This window comes from Hydractinia symbiolongicarpus, chromosome 1 (assembly GCF_029227915.1).
Source record: "Hydractinia symbiolongicarpus strain clone_291-10 chromosome 1, HSymV2.1, whole genome shotgun sequence".
Classification (NCBI taxonomy): domain Eukaryota; kingdom Metazoa; phylum Cnidaria; class Hydrozoa; order Anthoathecata; family Hydractiniidae; genus Hydractinia; species Hydractinia symbiolongicarpus.
In genome coordinates, this window is record NC_079875.1 from 13,316,418 (window position 1) to 13,334,161 (window position 17,744).

A 17,744-nucleotide genomic window follows, 5' to 3' on the forward strand; every position below is an offset into this window, starting at 1 on the left:
GCGCAACAATTTCTTCTCTTAAGGGTATATATGCCAGGATAAAAACCAACCTCGTCAGCTACCCAGGAATACCGAAATACCGATTACCTGGCTATGTACGATATCGATAATCTCAGGACCGGAATATGTACTACAGCAAACCCGTGTTTTTTCCACGAGATACAACTACTCTTATATATTATTATTTCTTTGCACTACCCTTTACAACTTTAGGGGAGAAACGCAGGGGTATAATATTGTTGCAATGAAAGTTGCTTATATATATATAAAATTGATAAGTATACCACATCTTTTCTATACAATACCTAGTAATTATATTTTTTCTGATATTCGAGTTCCGTCCAAGCCCTGGAAACAAAGTTGAGTTTGTTTAACTGTTTTGTTTGTAAGCTAATATATATATATTTATTTAATGAAACGCAGGATATGTTAGAAATGAATTGGATAACAGCTTGATAGAATTTAAGAATCTTTTCACCGTAGTTGAATATATTTATATTTTTGTTTGCAAATTTTAATTTAAACACTTGGGTTACTATATTAACCACTTTTGTTATGTCTCTCGATTTTAACGCAATGCTGACGAGAATCAAAAAGTCCTGAAATTGATGTGTTTAAATGAAAAAGTGAGTGTTATTTTTTTTTATATCTCTATATTTGTTTTCATGAAGCATCGAGTCAAAAAGAATTGAAATAGATTGTTCTTATTTTATAGAAAAATTCAGACTCTCTTTGTTCTTAATTTTAAAAGATGAAACCTGAAGCTGTTCTTATTTTGTTTTTGTTTTTCTGCAAAATCTCAGTCTTTTATTCTTATAATTTGTTTTTATTCCTAAGAAAGAGTGTGAACGTGCTAGCCGACTTTTTAATTCACAGATTTTACGGCGTTCTAGCTAACTCTTGAAACTCACAGATTCTACGGCGTCCTAGCCAACTCTGTGAGTTCACATTAATTTAAAAAGCAATGTAAAACATAAAGTGGCAGAAATAAACCAGTCTCGTCCCCAGGGTCTTGTGGCCCCTGAGCCGTTATTACCCGCTATCAACTTCATCAACAAGGCAAAATGCCCTGGGAACGAGGTTTAAATAAGCCATCTGGTGTTCTTGGTATTTGACGGAAGCATACGTATGACTATGGCGAAAGTAAAATTGTTTTGGCTAGAAACCATTATTAAAAGTGTAACACTCACCCGACGAGCTTTTTTAATAACTGTTTCTATTGACGTTCAACAAAATGTATAAAAAATGGAAGGAGACATGCATTGTTTAAGGTTATTAACTTAATTTTTTTTTTATAAACAAACAATTTTGAGATTATCTAAAAGCACTTGTCTATTATAAAATATGTCTTATCTTAACCTCCAGAGACATGAGATTGGGATATAACAACACAATTCGATAAGACAATTTATATGATAAATAAAAATTTTTAAATGACCTCATCAAAGAGAAGTTTATAACCTTCTGTGAAGTGGACGTTTCATCGTTAAATCTTCCTTGTTGTTTTCTTCTTGAATTTTATGAAAAGTAGTGTAACCAAGGAAAGTTGTGATTGTATACTGTTAGTTTTTAGTGGATTACTCCATATTTTTACAAAGTGTATAGATATATTTTAATTGTAATACATTGCAAGATTTTTGTATTTCGGCTTTAGTTCGCAGCAAGCGCTGCTATAAAGTTTGTATGTGCGGTGTATGTAAAATGCGTTCGACCACATATTGTGAAATCAGTTGCTATATTTGTAAAGGAAACTTAAAAGTATGGTGGAAAGAAATTTCCAGTGTTAATAACTGTTAAGGTGAATGGTAGTAATGTCAATATTATTTGTAGTAAAGAAGAACTGAGAAAATACTTCGAAGTATTTTTATCCATTTTTTTGCCGCAATGATATCACATCTGGGGGAAAAATTATCTGACTAGAATTTATCATGTGGCTTGGATTGTATAATGTTTTAGGAACGTTTGACCATAATGTTGCTTTTCTCTAATTTAGTTAAGTATGGAAAAGTCTTGTGAAGAGAATTCCTTTTTTACTAAATCTTTTACCCCCAAAATATTTTGGCTGTCAGCTACGGCCCTAAAAGTTCGTTTATAGGCATTTGAAATGCTCAGGATGTCAAGACGAGAGTTTCCCAGGGTTCCTTCCTTTTTATCGATACGACGTTACGTCTGTTAAACGAAATAAGATAGAGGATCCTGGGAAGAAGGTTGCTGTACAAGTGGGTTATTGAATATCTAAACACTTGGATTGACTCTATAGTTCTAATGAAAATTCCAGGTGCTCTTTACTCCTCCTCTAAACAAATTACAAAATCCACTTTTGAAAATAAGGAGAAAAATAGCTAAAAGACTTCGAATTACCATAGTAACACAATTTTTTTTTAAAAGAAAAAAGTTATCTAAACAGATGTCCATTTCTTTTTATAAATTTTCACAGACAAAGAATTTAAAAGTTAATCAGAAGGAAGAGAGAGAGAGAGAGAGAAAAACAAGAAGAAGAAGAAGAGAAAAGAAGAAGAAAACATGGTTATGATTACCACAGCTATTAAACTTGTAATTGCGGAAGCTATTTTTTTGTTTTTATGTCTGGCATGTTTCGCGACCTCCTTAGCTAGTAATGTTTGGTGGTTATCAAACACAGCGGACAAGAAAACAACGTTGGGGTTATGGAAAACTTGTGTTGAAATGCATGACACCACAAACTGCAGTAATAGGAAAAACATCTTATCTTTTAAAGACGAAAGAGGTATTTTTTAGTCTCGTTACCATGCTATTTTGCTTTTATTATGTTGATAGCCCGTTAATAAGAACTCTAAGTAAGGTAAGAAGGACCTGGGAATGGGTACTTTTCGAATTAGGAGAAATTTTGTATCCGTTTGTAGCGCCTGTTGCCTTGCCAGGAGGACGGGAGGCAACAGGCGCTGGAAACCATTTTGCAAGGTTGATGGCATATTTTTAAGAGCTAATGGGCGGGAATATTAATATTGCTAACTATTTCAAGGTCAAATAAGATTTGTTTCGTAAAAAATGTATTTTGGTATCCAATTCTTCAGCAACGATCAGAAATTATCCTGATGTTCTTTTGTTGTGTGTCTATTTAGGAGGTGATCCCATCATTCTGTGTTTGCTATTGTCCATATTCTTCACTCTTCTTACCGTCGATATTTCGTTTGGTATGGTCTGTTGTTGCAAAAAAAGCCTGCATTTATGGCAAAGGTGTGTAAAATGGAATGCTGTACTTGGTATAATAGCAGGTATGTTTGAGTGCAGTCTCATTTCTTAAAAGTCTGTAAAAACGAATTTAGGAAAGGAAGCCTGGGAATGAGAATAAACTTCGGCGCGAATATTTGGTAAAAATATTTGTAAAAATAATATTTTGCTGTCGTTTTTATAAATATTTTTAATTAATAACTAATTAATAAATAAATATAGCTACCTCGTCGCCAGGGCTTTTATGTTTCATTTAAATCGGGATAACACCTAATAATTGTTAAATAAATCTGGAAAAGAAGAAAACCTGTTGCAAAATAAAATTTTAGCCAATATAGTACAGTACAGTCAACACACCTAGTTCTGCCAACTCTATTTTTTGTAGGACACAACAACACAAAACCGTTTTGTTGAAATCAGATCCTTTTCCCCAGGACTTCGAGTTTTTTAAATCAAGGGGCGAAATTAGAGCTTGATAGTTATAAGCCGAGTTAATCGGAAAGTACATAAACACGGATCCTGATTGGCTAATTTATATTTTTGTTTTAGTTATACGGATTTTGATTGGCTAATTTACATTTTTTGTTTTAGTTATTTCTTCCGTGGACGCCATGCTGTATTCAGAGCTTGAATTTAAAAAACTTTTGCAAGAAGGAGAACGCGGTTGGTCGTATATGGTTGCTTTGGCGGGAACTGGTCTGCAAATGATAGGTTATGTTCTCTTGTTCTGCCAACTATGCATCAAAACATATATGCCTATTGATCGAATGCATGCATGGTAGCATTTCTCAACGTGTTGACATCGTAACGATCCAGATAAAAAAACAAAATTCCGGTTTTTATTCACGCTTGGTAGTAAATAAACGCCTACTGTCTTTTGACCCACGAGCTTGAGAAGTCGTCGAATGGAAATCAAAAACGAAAAGTGATCTGACAATTGTATTTTGGACAGTTTTTACATGACTTTTTTTTAGTATAAGATTTTTCAAAACAAATAATTGTGCTATATTAAATATATATTTTTCTATTCTGTATCTTAACTTACATGTTTATGCGTACCGTTAAAATCATGTAGTACTCTTCTATAAAAATATATATATAAACACACTTAGAAATTCATAGAAAAACTCCGACATTATCTACATTGTTTTAATAAACACGCGCTTTTCTTGGTTTGTGGGCGCACTAAACAAAACGATGTTTACAGCATCCAATCCAACCTCGTCCCAAAGGCATCCTGTATCTTTGTATCGCCTTCCTGAATGTTAAGATGCAAGATGTCCTGGGCACGAGGTTTTATTAAATTCCTAGGAGAAAGGAATATGATCATGTGAAATGTGTTAAGGCTGGTTTCCACTTTAACAAAATTGGTTAAATACATCGAGAGAAAGTAGGAAGTACTTCTACTTTCGCATCTCGACGTCAATAGATTCGATCAATTTTTACCCGCCTTTATTACGAAAATAATATTTTTAAAAGGCGATTTATTTTGTGCTGCGAGATTAAACAATTGAATTTTATACAACAAAATTCGCCGACTTTTTGAAAAAATGACTAAATTCAACTTTTCACCCAGTTTTAAAACTCTGAATTTTCCACATTTTTCTGGTCACACTTTCAAGGACTTTTTCGTTCAAATACAAAACCAACTAAATGCACCATTGTGTCAATAATAAACTCTATGTTGGCAAAATCAATAAATATTTTTAATTGTTCTCTTTTTTTTTGAGAATGTACTTAAATATTGGCGCACAAATAGAGAAAGAGAGACAACAGGGCCAGGGATCAAGGTTAAACAAATCGTTATTTAAAAAAATAAAGAGGCTACAGAGAAGATTTTGGGATGTACTGTTCCGCATGACTCCCTGCTAACAAGTCATCAATCTCAGTAGCACTAAAACCCTCCTCTGTCAATATTTCCACTGTATGTTCACCCATACATGGATCTCGACGATGCTTCGATATCCCAGGCGTTCTCGAAAGCATCGGAGCAGGACATGGCTCAAAACCACCCTTTAAATTTTTCATATAAGTTTTGTTTTCTACGTTGTGTTGATGTATATGAGCTTCGTCCAAGGTTAGTACCGGTGTAACACAAGCATCAACGTTTTCAAAGATGGCCACCCATTCAGCTTGAGTTTTTGTTTTAAATCGCTTCGCAATTAACTGCTTCATGCTTGGCCACTGTTCGAGATTAAATTGGTCGGCAAGAATGTCATCCATTTCCAATCCTGAGACGAATTATAAAAAAAACATCATTTCAAATTATGTAAGCAGCAACTTCTTTCCTAGGACCTGTTGGTTTTCGCATTTCTTTGAAACCCTTGTTTAGGTTCCCACCTATAGACAACAGTCTACAGAACCTGGGAACAAAAAAAACTTCCCGCACAACTAACTTCTGACTCCTTTCATATCCAAAAATCAGATTTTCTCGAAGCGAATCAGACGGCAAACTCGCTGGCAAAATAGATCTGAGAATGCATAGTTTCGTTTGTTTTGATATTGCTTGAAGAAATAAGCTTCGCTGAAAAGTAAATGCGGTACCTACTTTTTCGCGGGGGAATAGTTCGCTAAAAACTCCTAACCAAACAAAACGTGATCATTAGTCTTTTTTTTTCTTCTTTCGGTTTTCATGCCCAAAATACTTTTTTGGTGTTATTCAAATAAAGTCTTTTACCTTTTACAAACTGTTGATAGAACTTAGTCTCGATTGCACCCACAGCCATGTATCTTCCATCTTTCGTTTCGTACGTCTCGTAAAAAGGCGCACCGCTATCGAGTACGTTTTCACCACGATCTCCAAACCAAATGCCAATATCTTGAGAACGTTGCAAGAATGAGGAAACATAAGCAGCTCCCTCTGTCTAATGTGGAACAAAAAATGGTAATGGTCACTTAAAAAGCAATTACGGAGGAGAATAAGGAACACCATTACAAAACTACTAGTCGTTAGCCCGTGGAAAAATCCACGGGTTCGCCCGTCCTTTTTATACAGCATTGCATGCGTATCGCTTCTCGCGCAGCTAAGCTACCATTTTGCGCGACAGACAGACAGACAGACAGAAAGACAGACAGACAGACAGACAGACAGACAGACAGACAGACAGACAGACAGACAGACAGACAGACAGAAAGACAGACAGACAGACAGACAGACAGACAGACAGACAGACAGACAGACAGACAGACAGACAGACAGAAAGACAGACAGACAGACAGACAGACAGACAGACAGACAGACAGACAGACAGATAGACGTATACTGGTATTTTAATATAGATGACTCCTGTCACATTTGGACATGCACAAACACTTTGATAACGCATCGAATGTAATTGTAACAATAGCCGTAAGTATTCACCCGTCGGAGAAATCAACGGAATATCGCCCGTTAATAGTCGCTCTTACCATTTTTGGTTCACACAGAGTTTCTATACAATAATTCGCTATAACAATACAAAAAAGCGTAGCTACGAGCAATGACATTTAAATACAGTCACACTTATCAAAAACAAGCGCCTGTGATAACTACATAACGCCGAAAATGATAGCTTAGAAAACTTACAATAGACGCTTCAACGACTTGACCTTTACCCGATAAAGTTCTTTCGAATAAGGCAAGCAAAATACCAAGTACGGCTACCATACTACCACCTGCAAAATCTCCAAGCAGATTGATCGGCGGAAAAGGATTCATACCTACACAAATGTGAGCTAGTTTCTATAGTAACAAGAAAATAAAAAGGATTTATTTTCTTAATGCGCAAGTAACTACAAAAACAATCGTTTTTGGATCAACATCATCAGACTCATTCTGATGTGTTTACTCTTTACCTGACTCGCAAATACTTAAGTATTTCATAGTAAGCATATTAGGTATAGCAAGGAGGTTTAGAAAGAGAAGGTGGGGCATCTAAGCGATGTCCATTTAAACCTCCTTGAGTAAACAAATCAAACAATAAAACTACCTTTTCTCCCTAGCATTGATAAGACACCGGACATCGCAAGAAAATTTATATCATGCCCAGCTCTGTTTGAATGTGATCCTTTTGAACCGAAACCTAAATATAAAATAAATTTCATAAAAATAACTTTCGCGAATGGCCTGACAACGAGGATTTTTAGATGTAAGGATTTTTAATCCAATCGCTGCAAGTTATCGACGCCAAACAATGTCATCATTATTTGCTTCTCAAGAAAAAGAGAAAAAAAGATCTTATAACAGAGGCATCATATATGTTGATGTTCGCAGAAAAAGAAATAAAACAAAGGGAAGAGTTGTAGCGTGGCTGAAACGCAAAATTTCGTTTAGTTTGGTGTGTTCGGCAATTTTATGTTTACGTGGTTCCGGAATATTTTCTGTCCGTAGTATCTGCGACGACGACGTGCTGATTACAAATGGGTTGGCTATTATCCGAGAAAATTAAACTGTTAATCGATATTTTAGTTTCTGTTGTGTCGTTATAATAATGTCAACTTTTAATGTTTACGTATAACGTTTACGTTCTGTAGTGTTACACTGTAAAACAATAATTTAGTTAATACACGTGAGCCGGACGGCTAAAGGCCTATCTTCACAATTTAAGGCATTTTTACAGGAGTAAACTTTCGCGATCAAGCTTTTTCAGAATTTCAGAAGTTTTCTCGAAGAAAAAAAATTCCCGATGAATAACTTTCCTGACTGACTACTTTATTACCTGTATTGACTGCAAACAAACGAAATGGGATTACTTTAATTATTTTTGCTACTCCTAATAAAAAATTTCATCTGTTGACAAAGAAAATAATTGTAGCAATAAATGATTAAATCAAACAACCTCGTCCCAGAGCTCTTCTACACTTGCCTACAAATTTTAATGAGGATTTAAGTTGGCGACGAGGAAAAATAACTTTTTTTTAGTAAATTTGGCGTGGACAGAAAATACTCTAAATTTCGTATGGGTTTTATTTGGTGAAGCTGATTTGTTTTGTTTTGTTATTTCTTGTATATACGCTCTCGAAGTTTATAAATGAAAATTAGAAGTAAAACGTAAAAATGCTTTTGAATTTAATTTGGCGACGCATCCCAGTAAAAATAATTTTTGCGTTGATTTAGTTTGGCGATAGAAAATAAAGATAATTACTGGCGTGAACGTAATTTGGCGATTTTATTTATTTTAAAAAATTGTCAATGTCGCCAAATTTGTACAAATAATGTAATTTTTGGAGCTGCCTCATATCACCAGAATATCATATCATAAGCGCAAAAAAGGGCAACCTTGCAAATCAAAAAGACTAAAAAAATATGATGTACAATATGGAGGAAAAGTTTTCGTTGGATATAGTGATTAGAACAATATAATTTTTTTTCTCTGCAAAGAAAAGTTGGCAACGATGCGCGACTGATTTTGTGTACAGTGGAACCTCTAATAGCGGCCACTTTGGGGGATCCAGCTTAGTGGCCGTTGCATTAGAGGTGACCGATGTATGAACATCCTTTATTTTATCAAAAAGTCTGGTCGTGGAAGGGGCTCAAAGAATGATTTTAAAACAATACTATATACAAGCTCTATTGTTTTAATTATTTTTAAGAAAAATGTCAATGAAAAACCTTGCAAACGAGGTTGCACCTAAATTGGGTGCAATCTCGTTTTCAGCATCATTTTCCTTTTTTTATATTGGGGACACAAAGGCTCCATTGTAAAAAAAAGGTGAGGGGTTCTAAAAACAAAATTGTGGGTTCACACTGTCTGCATATGCGCAATAACTTTAATAAAATAAATTTAAGCAAGACTTTAATTTTGTGATTTCACAAATAAAATTTTTAAATTTTTTTAGCTTTCATTTACTTTATTTAGAATTTAGTGACAATGGAAAATTTCAAAATATTTATAAATGACAAAATACTATTATATATAAATTTGCATGTTTTAATTGTAGTACGTAAGTTTACGACTATTTATGGAATATATAGATGGAAGGCGAATGATGGAACTGATAATTTAATTCTAGCGAAAATTTATTCCAATATACGTAATTTTTTGTCATTTTGTCAGCATTTTTCGTGGTATTTTAATCTTGTTAATATCTTGAATTGCAAGCGAAAAAGTCCAAATTCACATAAGGTTCGCAAAAATGCTTTCAGATTATTTACCTCAAATACATATGTGCATATTACTATCCCTAAAAGATTTTTTACATGTCTAAACTACATGCTGTCACAAGTTAAACCTAAGAATTGGTATAATTGACACTTATTTTTAGCTTAAACTTTATTATGACTTTAGGATACTTTTAGGCAAAAAACAATTTGCTCAAAGTGCAATAAGCGCCCAGCACTTATTAAGCGCCCCCCTCGAATAAGCACCCACCTGATAAAAGGGGGCGCTTAATCGAAAACTACAATGAGAAACTGGGCACTTATTTTGAAAATTTTACTTTCTTATATTTGAGAACCCTAAAAAGACTAAACTTTACTTTCTTATGTCTTTTGTTCTGTTTTTTTTTTCAGGAAAAAAATTGAAAATTACCATTGCCTTTAATGTGTAGAAAATTAATTGGAAAATTTATACGCACACAGCATTTTTTAAGCGCCCCCCATCCCTAGATTAAGCGCCCATGCAAAAAATCTAAAAATTTAATAAGCACTCAGGGCACTTCTTTGGATCATTCCGGTATGCTGCATTGTTTACCAGACATCCAAGTGGCATCAATATTTTAAGCTAGTTTAACTTTAGCTAAAAAGTCACTATATAATCACCAAATGTTGGTGGGGATAGGCCTCTGTTTACACAGCCATACACAATAATTTGTTACAAAGATATAGCTAGCTAGTCAAAAGATTTTACTTACCATTTAACCTAGTATAGACAAGTCGTTCATTGACTCCACAAAGTGCTTCTGGACCTAGTCCAAATTTCTCCATAACTCCTGGACGGTACGGTTCTAACAGTATGTCAGTGTTGCTAGATAAACGCCTAATAACATCCACTCCTTTTTTTGACTTTAGGTTAAGTGATATTGATCGTTTACCTCGAGACAAACTGTCTAAAGTTGAGGTTTCTCCTGCCCTATCGACTCTGAAAACATTTGCTCCGAAGTCTGCAAGGATCATACCAGCAAAAGGGGCAGGGGCTAACCCGGCAAACTCTAAAACCCTTATTCCTGATAAGGGTAGATTCTTCGCCAGGGATGTCGCCATTGTTTTATAACCCCGTGTGTTAGAAACACGGATTTCTTCTAAAAGAAAGTTCCACGTTTAAATTTTGTGCAATAATAACATAAGGCAACCAGCGCATTCGACCCGAGGATGGGAAGTCACAAGTCCCCTTCTTATCTTATTGCCTTTTCTTTCTTTCACTTTTACTCTGGAAACAAGGTGTACAGTATATACTCTTTTTTTTAATAGGTACATTGGAAACAGCTAGCTTAGCTTTTTTATTCTGTCTTGCCTTGCGGTTGTAGCCCTAGCTAGCCAGCCAGTGCTAAACTTTATGTGTGATAATAAAAATTCTTACATGCTAGACTCTCAGCTTAAAGCTTTCCAATGAAAATATTATTCTTTTTTATATACTTCGAGATTCGTGCCTGTCATCATCTTGTGTCCCGATTATAAATTATTTCTTTTGTAGAAAGGCTTTTGGACGTCTACTCTCAGACAGTTTTTGGGATAGGTAGCTACACAGATTAAGAAACAGTTTCCATATCCTGAAACCTTTTTTGTATAAAAATAAGAAATATATAGTTTCTGAATACAGAAACCAATTTCAGTTTTCCATTTTCTTCATGCTAATTTTGGTTTTTGTACTATAATCTTCTGGCCAATAGAAAGCCCTACCAATAAACTTAAAAATATTATTTGGAAGTGACGGTGTGCTTAAGGGGTTCTTTTACTACTAGAGTTCTAATCAAATTTGCCCGTCTTAAGCTATTTTACCCCCAGCCAAACCAAAAAACAGTTGCCAAAGTCAGAAACAATTTCTATTTTACAAAAACAACAACATAAAATCTGGATCCCGAATTCGGAAACTGTTTCTTTTTTTGGAGAGAGTTTCATTATATGGAAAATGTTTCCATATCAGAAACCTTATCCCAGACTACCAGATAATAATTTCACAGACTTTTGGCTGCAGCCCAAAATTTTTCATGAATACAACGCAGTCCCAGAACGTTTTTTTTAACGTTCAAAAAACGTCATTTTGATCATTCAATTAACGATCAAATAACGTACCGTTTGCACATTTAATAACCAGTTTTTCAGGACATCCCGTTTGCACATTCAATAACTACTTTTTTCAGGACGTTCAAATAACGTTTTATTTGTAACGCTCAAGTAACATTACTCTGGTGATTCAAGAAGATGATTATGGAACACATTACAAAAAATATAAATAAAAAACTTAAATATCAATGAATTAGTATCAGGGTCTATTAGATCTAAAACAGTCTAGATCAGATTGGAAGAGGGTCATTAATATACCCCATCCAACCCATGCTAGCATGGAAAACCGAGAATGATGATGATGATGTGACTACTACTTGATTATGTGTTTATTTTTTTTCAGTTTTTCTTTCTAGTTTCAAACTTATTGAACTTTTTTTTAACAAAATATGTAAGAACATCTAACAAAGTAGTTAACCTGAATACACATGCTATGTTGTTATAAATAAAATCTGTAAAATACAAATCATCATCATCATCATTCATCATTCTCGGCTTAACGTCCGTTTTCCATGCTAGCATGGGTTGGACGGGGTATATTAATGACCCTCTTCCAATCTGATCTAGACTGTGTTAGATCTAAACTCAACTTCCTCTCTATCAAGTCTGTCCTTATAACCTCCTGCCAAGTCTTTCTCGGTCTGCCTCTGGGCTTTGCCCCAGGAACTATCAAGTCTCTACACTTTCTTACCCAATTATCCTCCTCCATTCTTTCCAAGTGCCCCAGCCAATTCAATCTTCTTATCTGGATAACATCTTTAATTCTACAGAGACTTAGCCTGCTTCTTAGCTCATCTGAACTCTTTCTGTCTCTCAGACTGGCATTACACATCCACCTAACCATTCTCATATCATTCCTTTCTAAACGGTCAAGATCTTCCTGCTTCACTGCCCATGTCTCACTACCGAACAACAAATCTAGATAAATAAAATATTTTAAAAAATCTTGAATATGCTGTTATCCGCATCGGAATCTTTGATTAGAAAAATGGTTATTTGAGGCCTACAGTAAATTCATAGTGTAATTAATAAAAGCCTTTCTTTTAAAAGTATTTACACATAATCAAGAAAAGAGACAACGACTTTAGTTGTTTTTGTTTATAAGCGCCCAGGGCACCACACGCTTTTTTATAAACAACACAAAACTTTGCCTGAGGCTCGGTGTTTCGGTATTATGTTGCGTACGAATTGCTTTTTTTTGACAGATTTGAGCCCGTGTTGCTTATAAAAGCGTTTATTTGTTCGAGTGAACTTGGAAGGAAACCTCCTTGGATATAATTTCTCCATGAACTCCATGAACTTTTTACAGAGCCTTGTCTTGATAACAATAAAAAATTGACGTTACAAAAACGTTAAATCGTATATCGTTTTAATAACGTCACACTAAAAACGTTAAAAATACGTCATTTAAGCGGTATTTAAAAATCGTTATTTTTATACCGTTTTAAAAACGTATAATTTAGGTTTGTTTAAAAAACATTGCATTGTTTAGCAATGAACCTTGGTGGTAACAATATAGACTGTCAAAATTCAAAGCACTTTTTATGTGTACCCAGTTTTCCAAGGGTTATCCAGTTTATGTAAGAAATTTGTCAAATCTCTGAGAAATTAGTAAGAAATTAGTAAAAATTAAGCATTGGCACAAAATCGGCATAAAATCAGCTAAATTTTCATAACAAATGGCATGAAATTGGAAGTAAATAGCATAAAATAGCATAAAAATAGGGTGTAAATTGGCATAAAATCATAAATAAAATCTGTGTTTTTGCCCTGGGACCCCGGAGCTTTTTGTATAATTATGTTACATTTCTTAATTAGTCTGGCTTGTTGACTGAGTGGGCAATTACGTCCTTACTAACCTCGGAATTAACAGTTTTAGGCTCTAATATTTGTAAAAAATTTCCTGTTTTTTATTAAAAACATACCATTTTTTTATTTTTAGGTTAGAATATTACAGATACCAAAACAAAATCTCTATGTAGTATTTATTCAATGAGTGTGACATCTTTACTAACTGCTACGACAACAGCCACTACAACAAGATCTTCTAAAAATGGCTTAGTAAGTTTTTTTATTATCTTTAGAAATTAAACCTGATTATTTGTTAGTCGAAGCCAAAAATATTACAGCGATACAATTTTTTTAAGAAATGTGACCAGCACTGGGTACGCGAATTTAGTTAGGGCCCTTAAAATGGCCCTGTTAATGAATTTGTTTTCATGTGTTAACTTTCTAAACTTATGTTGATTCTCTTTTTCTTTTTAATATGTTAATGTTACCATATATACAACTTAGGTATATTATATATTTTATTTTGATAAAATTTTGGATTTAACTCTCTTTTTTCATCTTACTATCCACACACAGACTGTTTCTTGTGTTTTTTTTTAATCTGCAAAGTTTTAATCTTTGTGTATTTCAATGTGGAAATTGATGAAAATCGAACAAATATATACAGCCATAAATACTTGTTTTTGCGACTTTAAGTGTGAGCATTAATCCTGTAATGTGTTCTAAGCTATGATGATCAAATTTACTTACATTGCTTGAAGCATGTTTTGATATTAAAATAATGATCTGAGCTTTCGCAAGGATGTAACCGGAACAATTTAGAAGCATTTCCGAAGTGGAATAAACCTTCCAACATTTGTATTTATTGTTTTCAAGATTGTTATTGTTATGGTTTAAATCAATAGCGGCTATGAGTTTCAGATACATTATTTTATAATTAGTTTGTGTTTGTTTTTTGGATGAAGGGGGAAATTTTGCTTCTTTATCTTTCTAGGTTGCCTGCCATGGCCAACTTTTGTCAACTTTTAAGTTTTTTTTTTTTTTTTATTTTTGTTAAAATTTAGAGTAACGGTTCAGACAATGCTCCGCTGTTACGAAACCCATCAGAACTTCAACTGAAACTAGGTAGACTTTAACTTCCACATTTTAGATAATAGTCTGTGAAGGATATCAGTAGGGTATTGTTCTCAATATTTTTTCTCCATTCTTTAAGAAAAACAGTTGCAGAAATCAAGACAAGTCAGGGCTGGACCACCAGTTACAAAAAATACGTACGTTTTTAGTGTTGAATGTATTTAACTCTCCATCGCTTTTGATTGTTCAGTTGATATCATGCAAATCTTTTTTTAGATATAACACAAAAATACGTTCAGTGCATGAGCAGATGCCACTGGTTTCTAATCGGAATGGGTATATGTTTTTTTTTCATATAAACTTTATGGTAAAAGAGAAAAGAGAATTTTATTTGAAGTTTTAACATACTTAAAGCAGGGTAGGTAGTATGGAGACCTTTGCTAATTTTTTACTAAAATCAGAGGAACAGTTCCTTGAATGGTTCAGATTGCTAACTTTGTATTATTTTCTTTCTAGTGGTTTTGACGATATAAATTTACAAAATAATGAGCATGATAATGATGATGACGAGGATGAGGAGGAGGAGATTGTTATTTTTAAACAGCCTAGTAAAGGAAAAGCGGTATGTTAATTACAGCAATCTAGGTGGGTCAAGGGGAGCATGCTTCAGTCCGAAAAAAATAATGTTAATCAAAGAAAGAGACTTGGGCAGTGACTGCATTTGTACAGAGGTTAAAATGACAAAAAATTTACTATATATATTTTACTTTTCTATGTGGATAATAAACATACTAACTTAAAATAACTCCAGACTATAGTTTTTTTTAATATCCTGAAGCATTTTTGGAACAAGAAAGAGTTTTATTTCGAGCTTTTCAAACCCAAAGGCCCAGGAGAAAACAGCATTTGCTTCGGTGTGAGACAAAGGGCAAATCAATTTTTTTCAGAAGATTTCTGGAAGAAATGCTGACATAAAAAGCATAGGAGCATACCAAAAAAATCAGGAGTGTCTTGGGTTTTCTAGTAGAGTCTAGTAGACTTCACCATAAGATTTTTTTATTTGGAATAATTTTCCCTATTCCAGCTTTCCGATTATTCATCCGATTGTACAGATCAACTATTACGAGATGGATTCAGGTAACTTTTTAGCAATATCCTTTATTACTGCGAAGAAGTGCTTGTTATTATTCATTCACTGCATAAGAAAACTGGTAATAATTCTCGTTTGTGATCGCAGATTTCTTATTTCTGCATGCCTTGGAAAAATCATAATCGTGAAATTTTAAACTGGTATTTTTAATTTTGTTTTCTTTAAAAATTAGACAAAATTTTTTTTCTGTACCTCTCTATTTCTTTATTCTAGGCTGGATGAATTATCTGATGATGAAGATTTAGACTTGATTCCACCGAAATCCGCAGACGCGACGTGGTGTTCTTGTGACAGCATGCCTTCCTGTAGTATACAGTAACATTCCTCTGCTTGTTTCGTCGGGTTTTTTCTGTTTAAGCAAAATAACAAAGAAGGCTGCAACTTTTTTTATATAAGAAGGCTGACAGTATAGGTACTTCAACTGCTAAAATATGGCGAGAGTACTGAAAAAACTTTTTAAGGGTATAAAACGTGGGTCAGGATTAGGCTGCTCCCCACCCATCCCCCAAAAAGGTGTTTACCATAAAAAAGCGTGTGTGTTGAGTCGAGATTTTTATACAGTATGAACACAGCTAAATCCCACTAAATTCTTTTTTACATATTTGATACGTCTTTACAAAATATCTTCGTAACATCCTTTCCTTCTAAAATGTATAAAATCCAAAATACGGAATGGACGTTTTAATGTTTGTTCGGCCCACAAACCCTAAAACATTTTTAGATCTGTAGCCACTTTGTTATAGGCTTGTAAAATTTACATATTTAATACGTCTTTGCAAAATATCTTTGTAACAACACAGCTTTTACTGGTCCTTTCTGTCAACGAATTTAGATTTTATGGTATTTTTTAAAATTAAGAACATTCCCGCTTCACTAGGTTTTATTTTTTCATAAAAAGTCGATCGACAAGCTCACAAATGCTAAATTCCAGGTTTATACATGCTTTCAACGTAGCCTGATTTTTTACTGCGTTTTCAGAAATAAATTTACGTTGTTTTGTTTTGTAGGTATTTTAACATTTTTAAGATTATTTTGTAAATAATGTCGTTTATTTTGTGCAATACAATTTATCAGAATTTTCAACTTTTTGTCATCACTGTGGATTATTTTTGCTGATTCAGCAAAAACATTCAGTTGCTGATAGTACTTTTTTCGTCTAAATATTTACAGGTAGAAATTTTAGTAAGTCGAAAAATGGCGAATAAATTTTTGTGGCATATTTTTAACATTTTTCCAAAACATATTTGCGGTGTATTTAGGTGTTGACTATCTTTTGCTTAAGCAAGTTTGCAATCAGTAAGAAAAAATGTTTGCACATGACCGCAGGTCCGTTCCCACAAGTAGAAATTTCTATATTTGATTTACGCAATTTAAACTTACCAAAGTTTACTTCTCAATATCTACGGCGGACGTAAGAATTAGGACCTTATGTTTTTTGGTTAAATCCAAACTCTTAGCTGTGATTATTGTTTGCTGACGTCAGTATGACTGTTTTCATGATGTTTTCGCATCTCGTTAGTTATTCCGTATTTCCGGCATTTCGCAGGGACTAGCTTTGTCAGTTATAAAAGTTTCTTCCTAAGCGCCACCTTCGATTTTAAGTGCGATTACCTAATTGAGGTCTACTTTTGTCTGAAAAGGTTTCATTCTCCGTAACGCAATGCTGGGGTTAAATGCTCCTGGTGTCAAAAGCTTAAACCCGATTGCAGATTATCTTCTCCTCGTCATAGACAGTCTTAAGTGAGAGACGCAGGAAACAGTATCCTGCAACCTCGTCCACAGGGCTCTTTTTTACTTTTGATGTTGGGTTGGCGTCGGAAGATTGTGGTGTGCTTATGGGGTTGTACAATTTTTTTGCAGCTTGGATCTGAACCCTGGAACAGTCCTTAAACTACCCCTTATTTTTAAATCGACGAAAATTAAGGCGTGTTGTTGAAGATTTTAAATGCCAATCAACATATTTGCTTCATAAGATACGGCGAAAAATAAACGCAACAAGGAACTTACGGGAGTACGCTACGCGAAACCTGTTCTGCTAAGCGTAGCTTGGCCTTGCGGAAAGTGATAAAAATAAGTTTGGGCGAGCATTTAGACGTTTTAACATCCTCGTCCTCAGGGAAAAGATCCGTGGTGTCGAGGGTAGACATTTTAATATTACCTTTTGGCAAGAAGCACGGTGTTAATGATGCAAATGAGCATGTTAAAGGGGTACTCCAGTGAAAATATCATATTTTAACAAAATGTTATTTTGATAAGACAATACATAAATATGTCAAAATAAACCTTTTACAATCGTTAAAAATCTTTATTTATACCTTA

General features: G+C 34.1%; 3 protein-coding genes across 3 annotated transcripts; 2 read left to right on the forward strand and 1 right to left on the reverse strand.

Moving 5' to 3' along the window:
* The first annotated feature begins 423 nt into the window (after window positions 1-423).
* Window positions 424-4,317, forward strand: LOC130640857 (uncharacterized). Its single transcript, XM_057447438.1, has 4 exons — window positions 424-626; window positions 2,438-2,746; window positions 3,102-3,254; window positions 3,802-4,317. The coding sequence occupies exons 2-4, from the start codon at window positions 2,524-2,526 to the stop codon at window positions 3,990-3,992; spliced, it is 567 nt and encodes a 188-aa protein (XP_057303421.1). The 5' UTR covers window positions 424-626; window positions 2,438-2,523; the 3' UTR covers window positions 3,993-4,317.
* Window positions 4,318-4,995: 678 nt separating this feature from the next.
* LOC130640851 (alpha-methylacyl-CoA racemase-like) lies at window positions 4,996-10,631 on the reverse strand. Its single transcript, XM_057447427.1, has 5 exons — window positions 10,042-10,631; window positions 7,179-7,271; window positions 6,776-6,909; window positions 5,888-6,074; window positions 4,996-5,441 (listed from the first exon to the last, which is right to left on the reverse strand). The coding sequence occupies exons 1-5, from the start codon at window positions 10,388-10,390 to the stop codon at window positions 5,035-5,037; spliced, it is 1,170 nt and encodes a 389-aa protein (XP_057303410.1). The 5' UTR covers window positions 10,391-10,631; the 3' UTR covers window positions 4,996-5,034.
* A 2,692-nt stretch (window positions 10,632-13,323) lies between these two features.
* On the forward strand, window positions 13,324-16,508 carry LOC130640866 (protein FAM219A-like). Its single transcript, XM_057447449.1, has 7 exons — window positions 13,324-13,471; window positions 14,266-14,326; window positions 14,415-14,472; window positions 14,552-14,611; window positions 14,792-14,897; window positions 15,360-15,412; window positions 15,639-16,508. Exons 1-7 carry the CDS (start codon window positions 13,403-13,405, stop codon window positions 15,742-15,744), a joined length of 513 nt encoding a protein of 170 aa, XP_057303432.1. The 5' UTR covers window positions 13,324-13,402; the 3' UTR covers window positions 15,745-16,508.
* The last annotated feature ends 1,236 nt before the right edge of the window (window positions 16,509-17,744 follow it).

What these genes read in the sequence shown, in the direction of transcription:
- LOC130640857 (XM_057447438.1), top strand. Translation starts at nt 2,524, where the DNA reads ATGGTTATGATTACCACAGCTATTAAACTTGTAATTGCGGAAGCTATT. An exon ending in ATCTTTTAAAGACGAAAGAG is followed by an intron (nt 2,747 to 3,101) that starts GTATTTTTTAGT and finishes GTGTCTATTTAG; the next exon opens with GAGGTGATCCCATCATTCTG. An exon ending in TGTACTTGGTATAATAGCAG is followed by an intron (nt 3,255 to 3,801) that starts GTATGTTTGAGT and finishes TTTTTGTTTTAG; the next exon opens with TTATTTCTTCCGTGGACGCC.
- LOC130640851 (XM_057447427.1), bottom strand. Translation starts at nt 10,390, where the DNA reads ATGGCGACATCCCTGGCGAAGAATCTACCCTTATCAGGAATAAGGGTT. An exon ending in TGTCTATACTAGGTTAAATG is followed by an intron (nt 7,272 to 10,041) that starts GTAAGTAAAATC and finishes TTTTATATTTAG; the next exon opens with GTTTCGGTTCAAAAGGATCA. An exon ending in CTATCAACAGTTTGTAAAAG is followed by an intron (nt 5,442 to 5,887) that starts GTAAAAGACTTT and finishes AATTCGTCTCAG; the next exon opens with GATTGGAAATGGATGACATT.
- LOC130640866 (XM_057447449.1), top strand. Translation starts at nt 13,403, where the DNA reads ATGAGTGTGACATCTTTACTAACTGCTACGACAACAGCCACTACAACA. An exon ending in CCACCAGTTACAAAAAATAC is followed by an intron (nt 14,473 to 14,551) that starts GTACGTTTTTAG and finishes ATCTTTTTTTAG; the next exon opens with ATATAACACAAAAATACGTT. An exon ending in AGCCTAGTAAAGGAAAAGCG is followed by an intron (nt 14,898 to 15,359) that starts GTATGTTAATTA and finishes TCCCTATTCCAG; the next exon opens with CTTTCCGATTATTCATCCGA.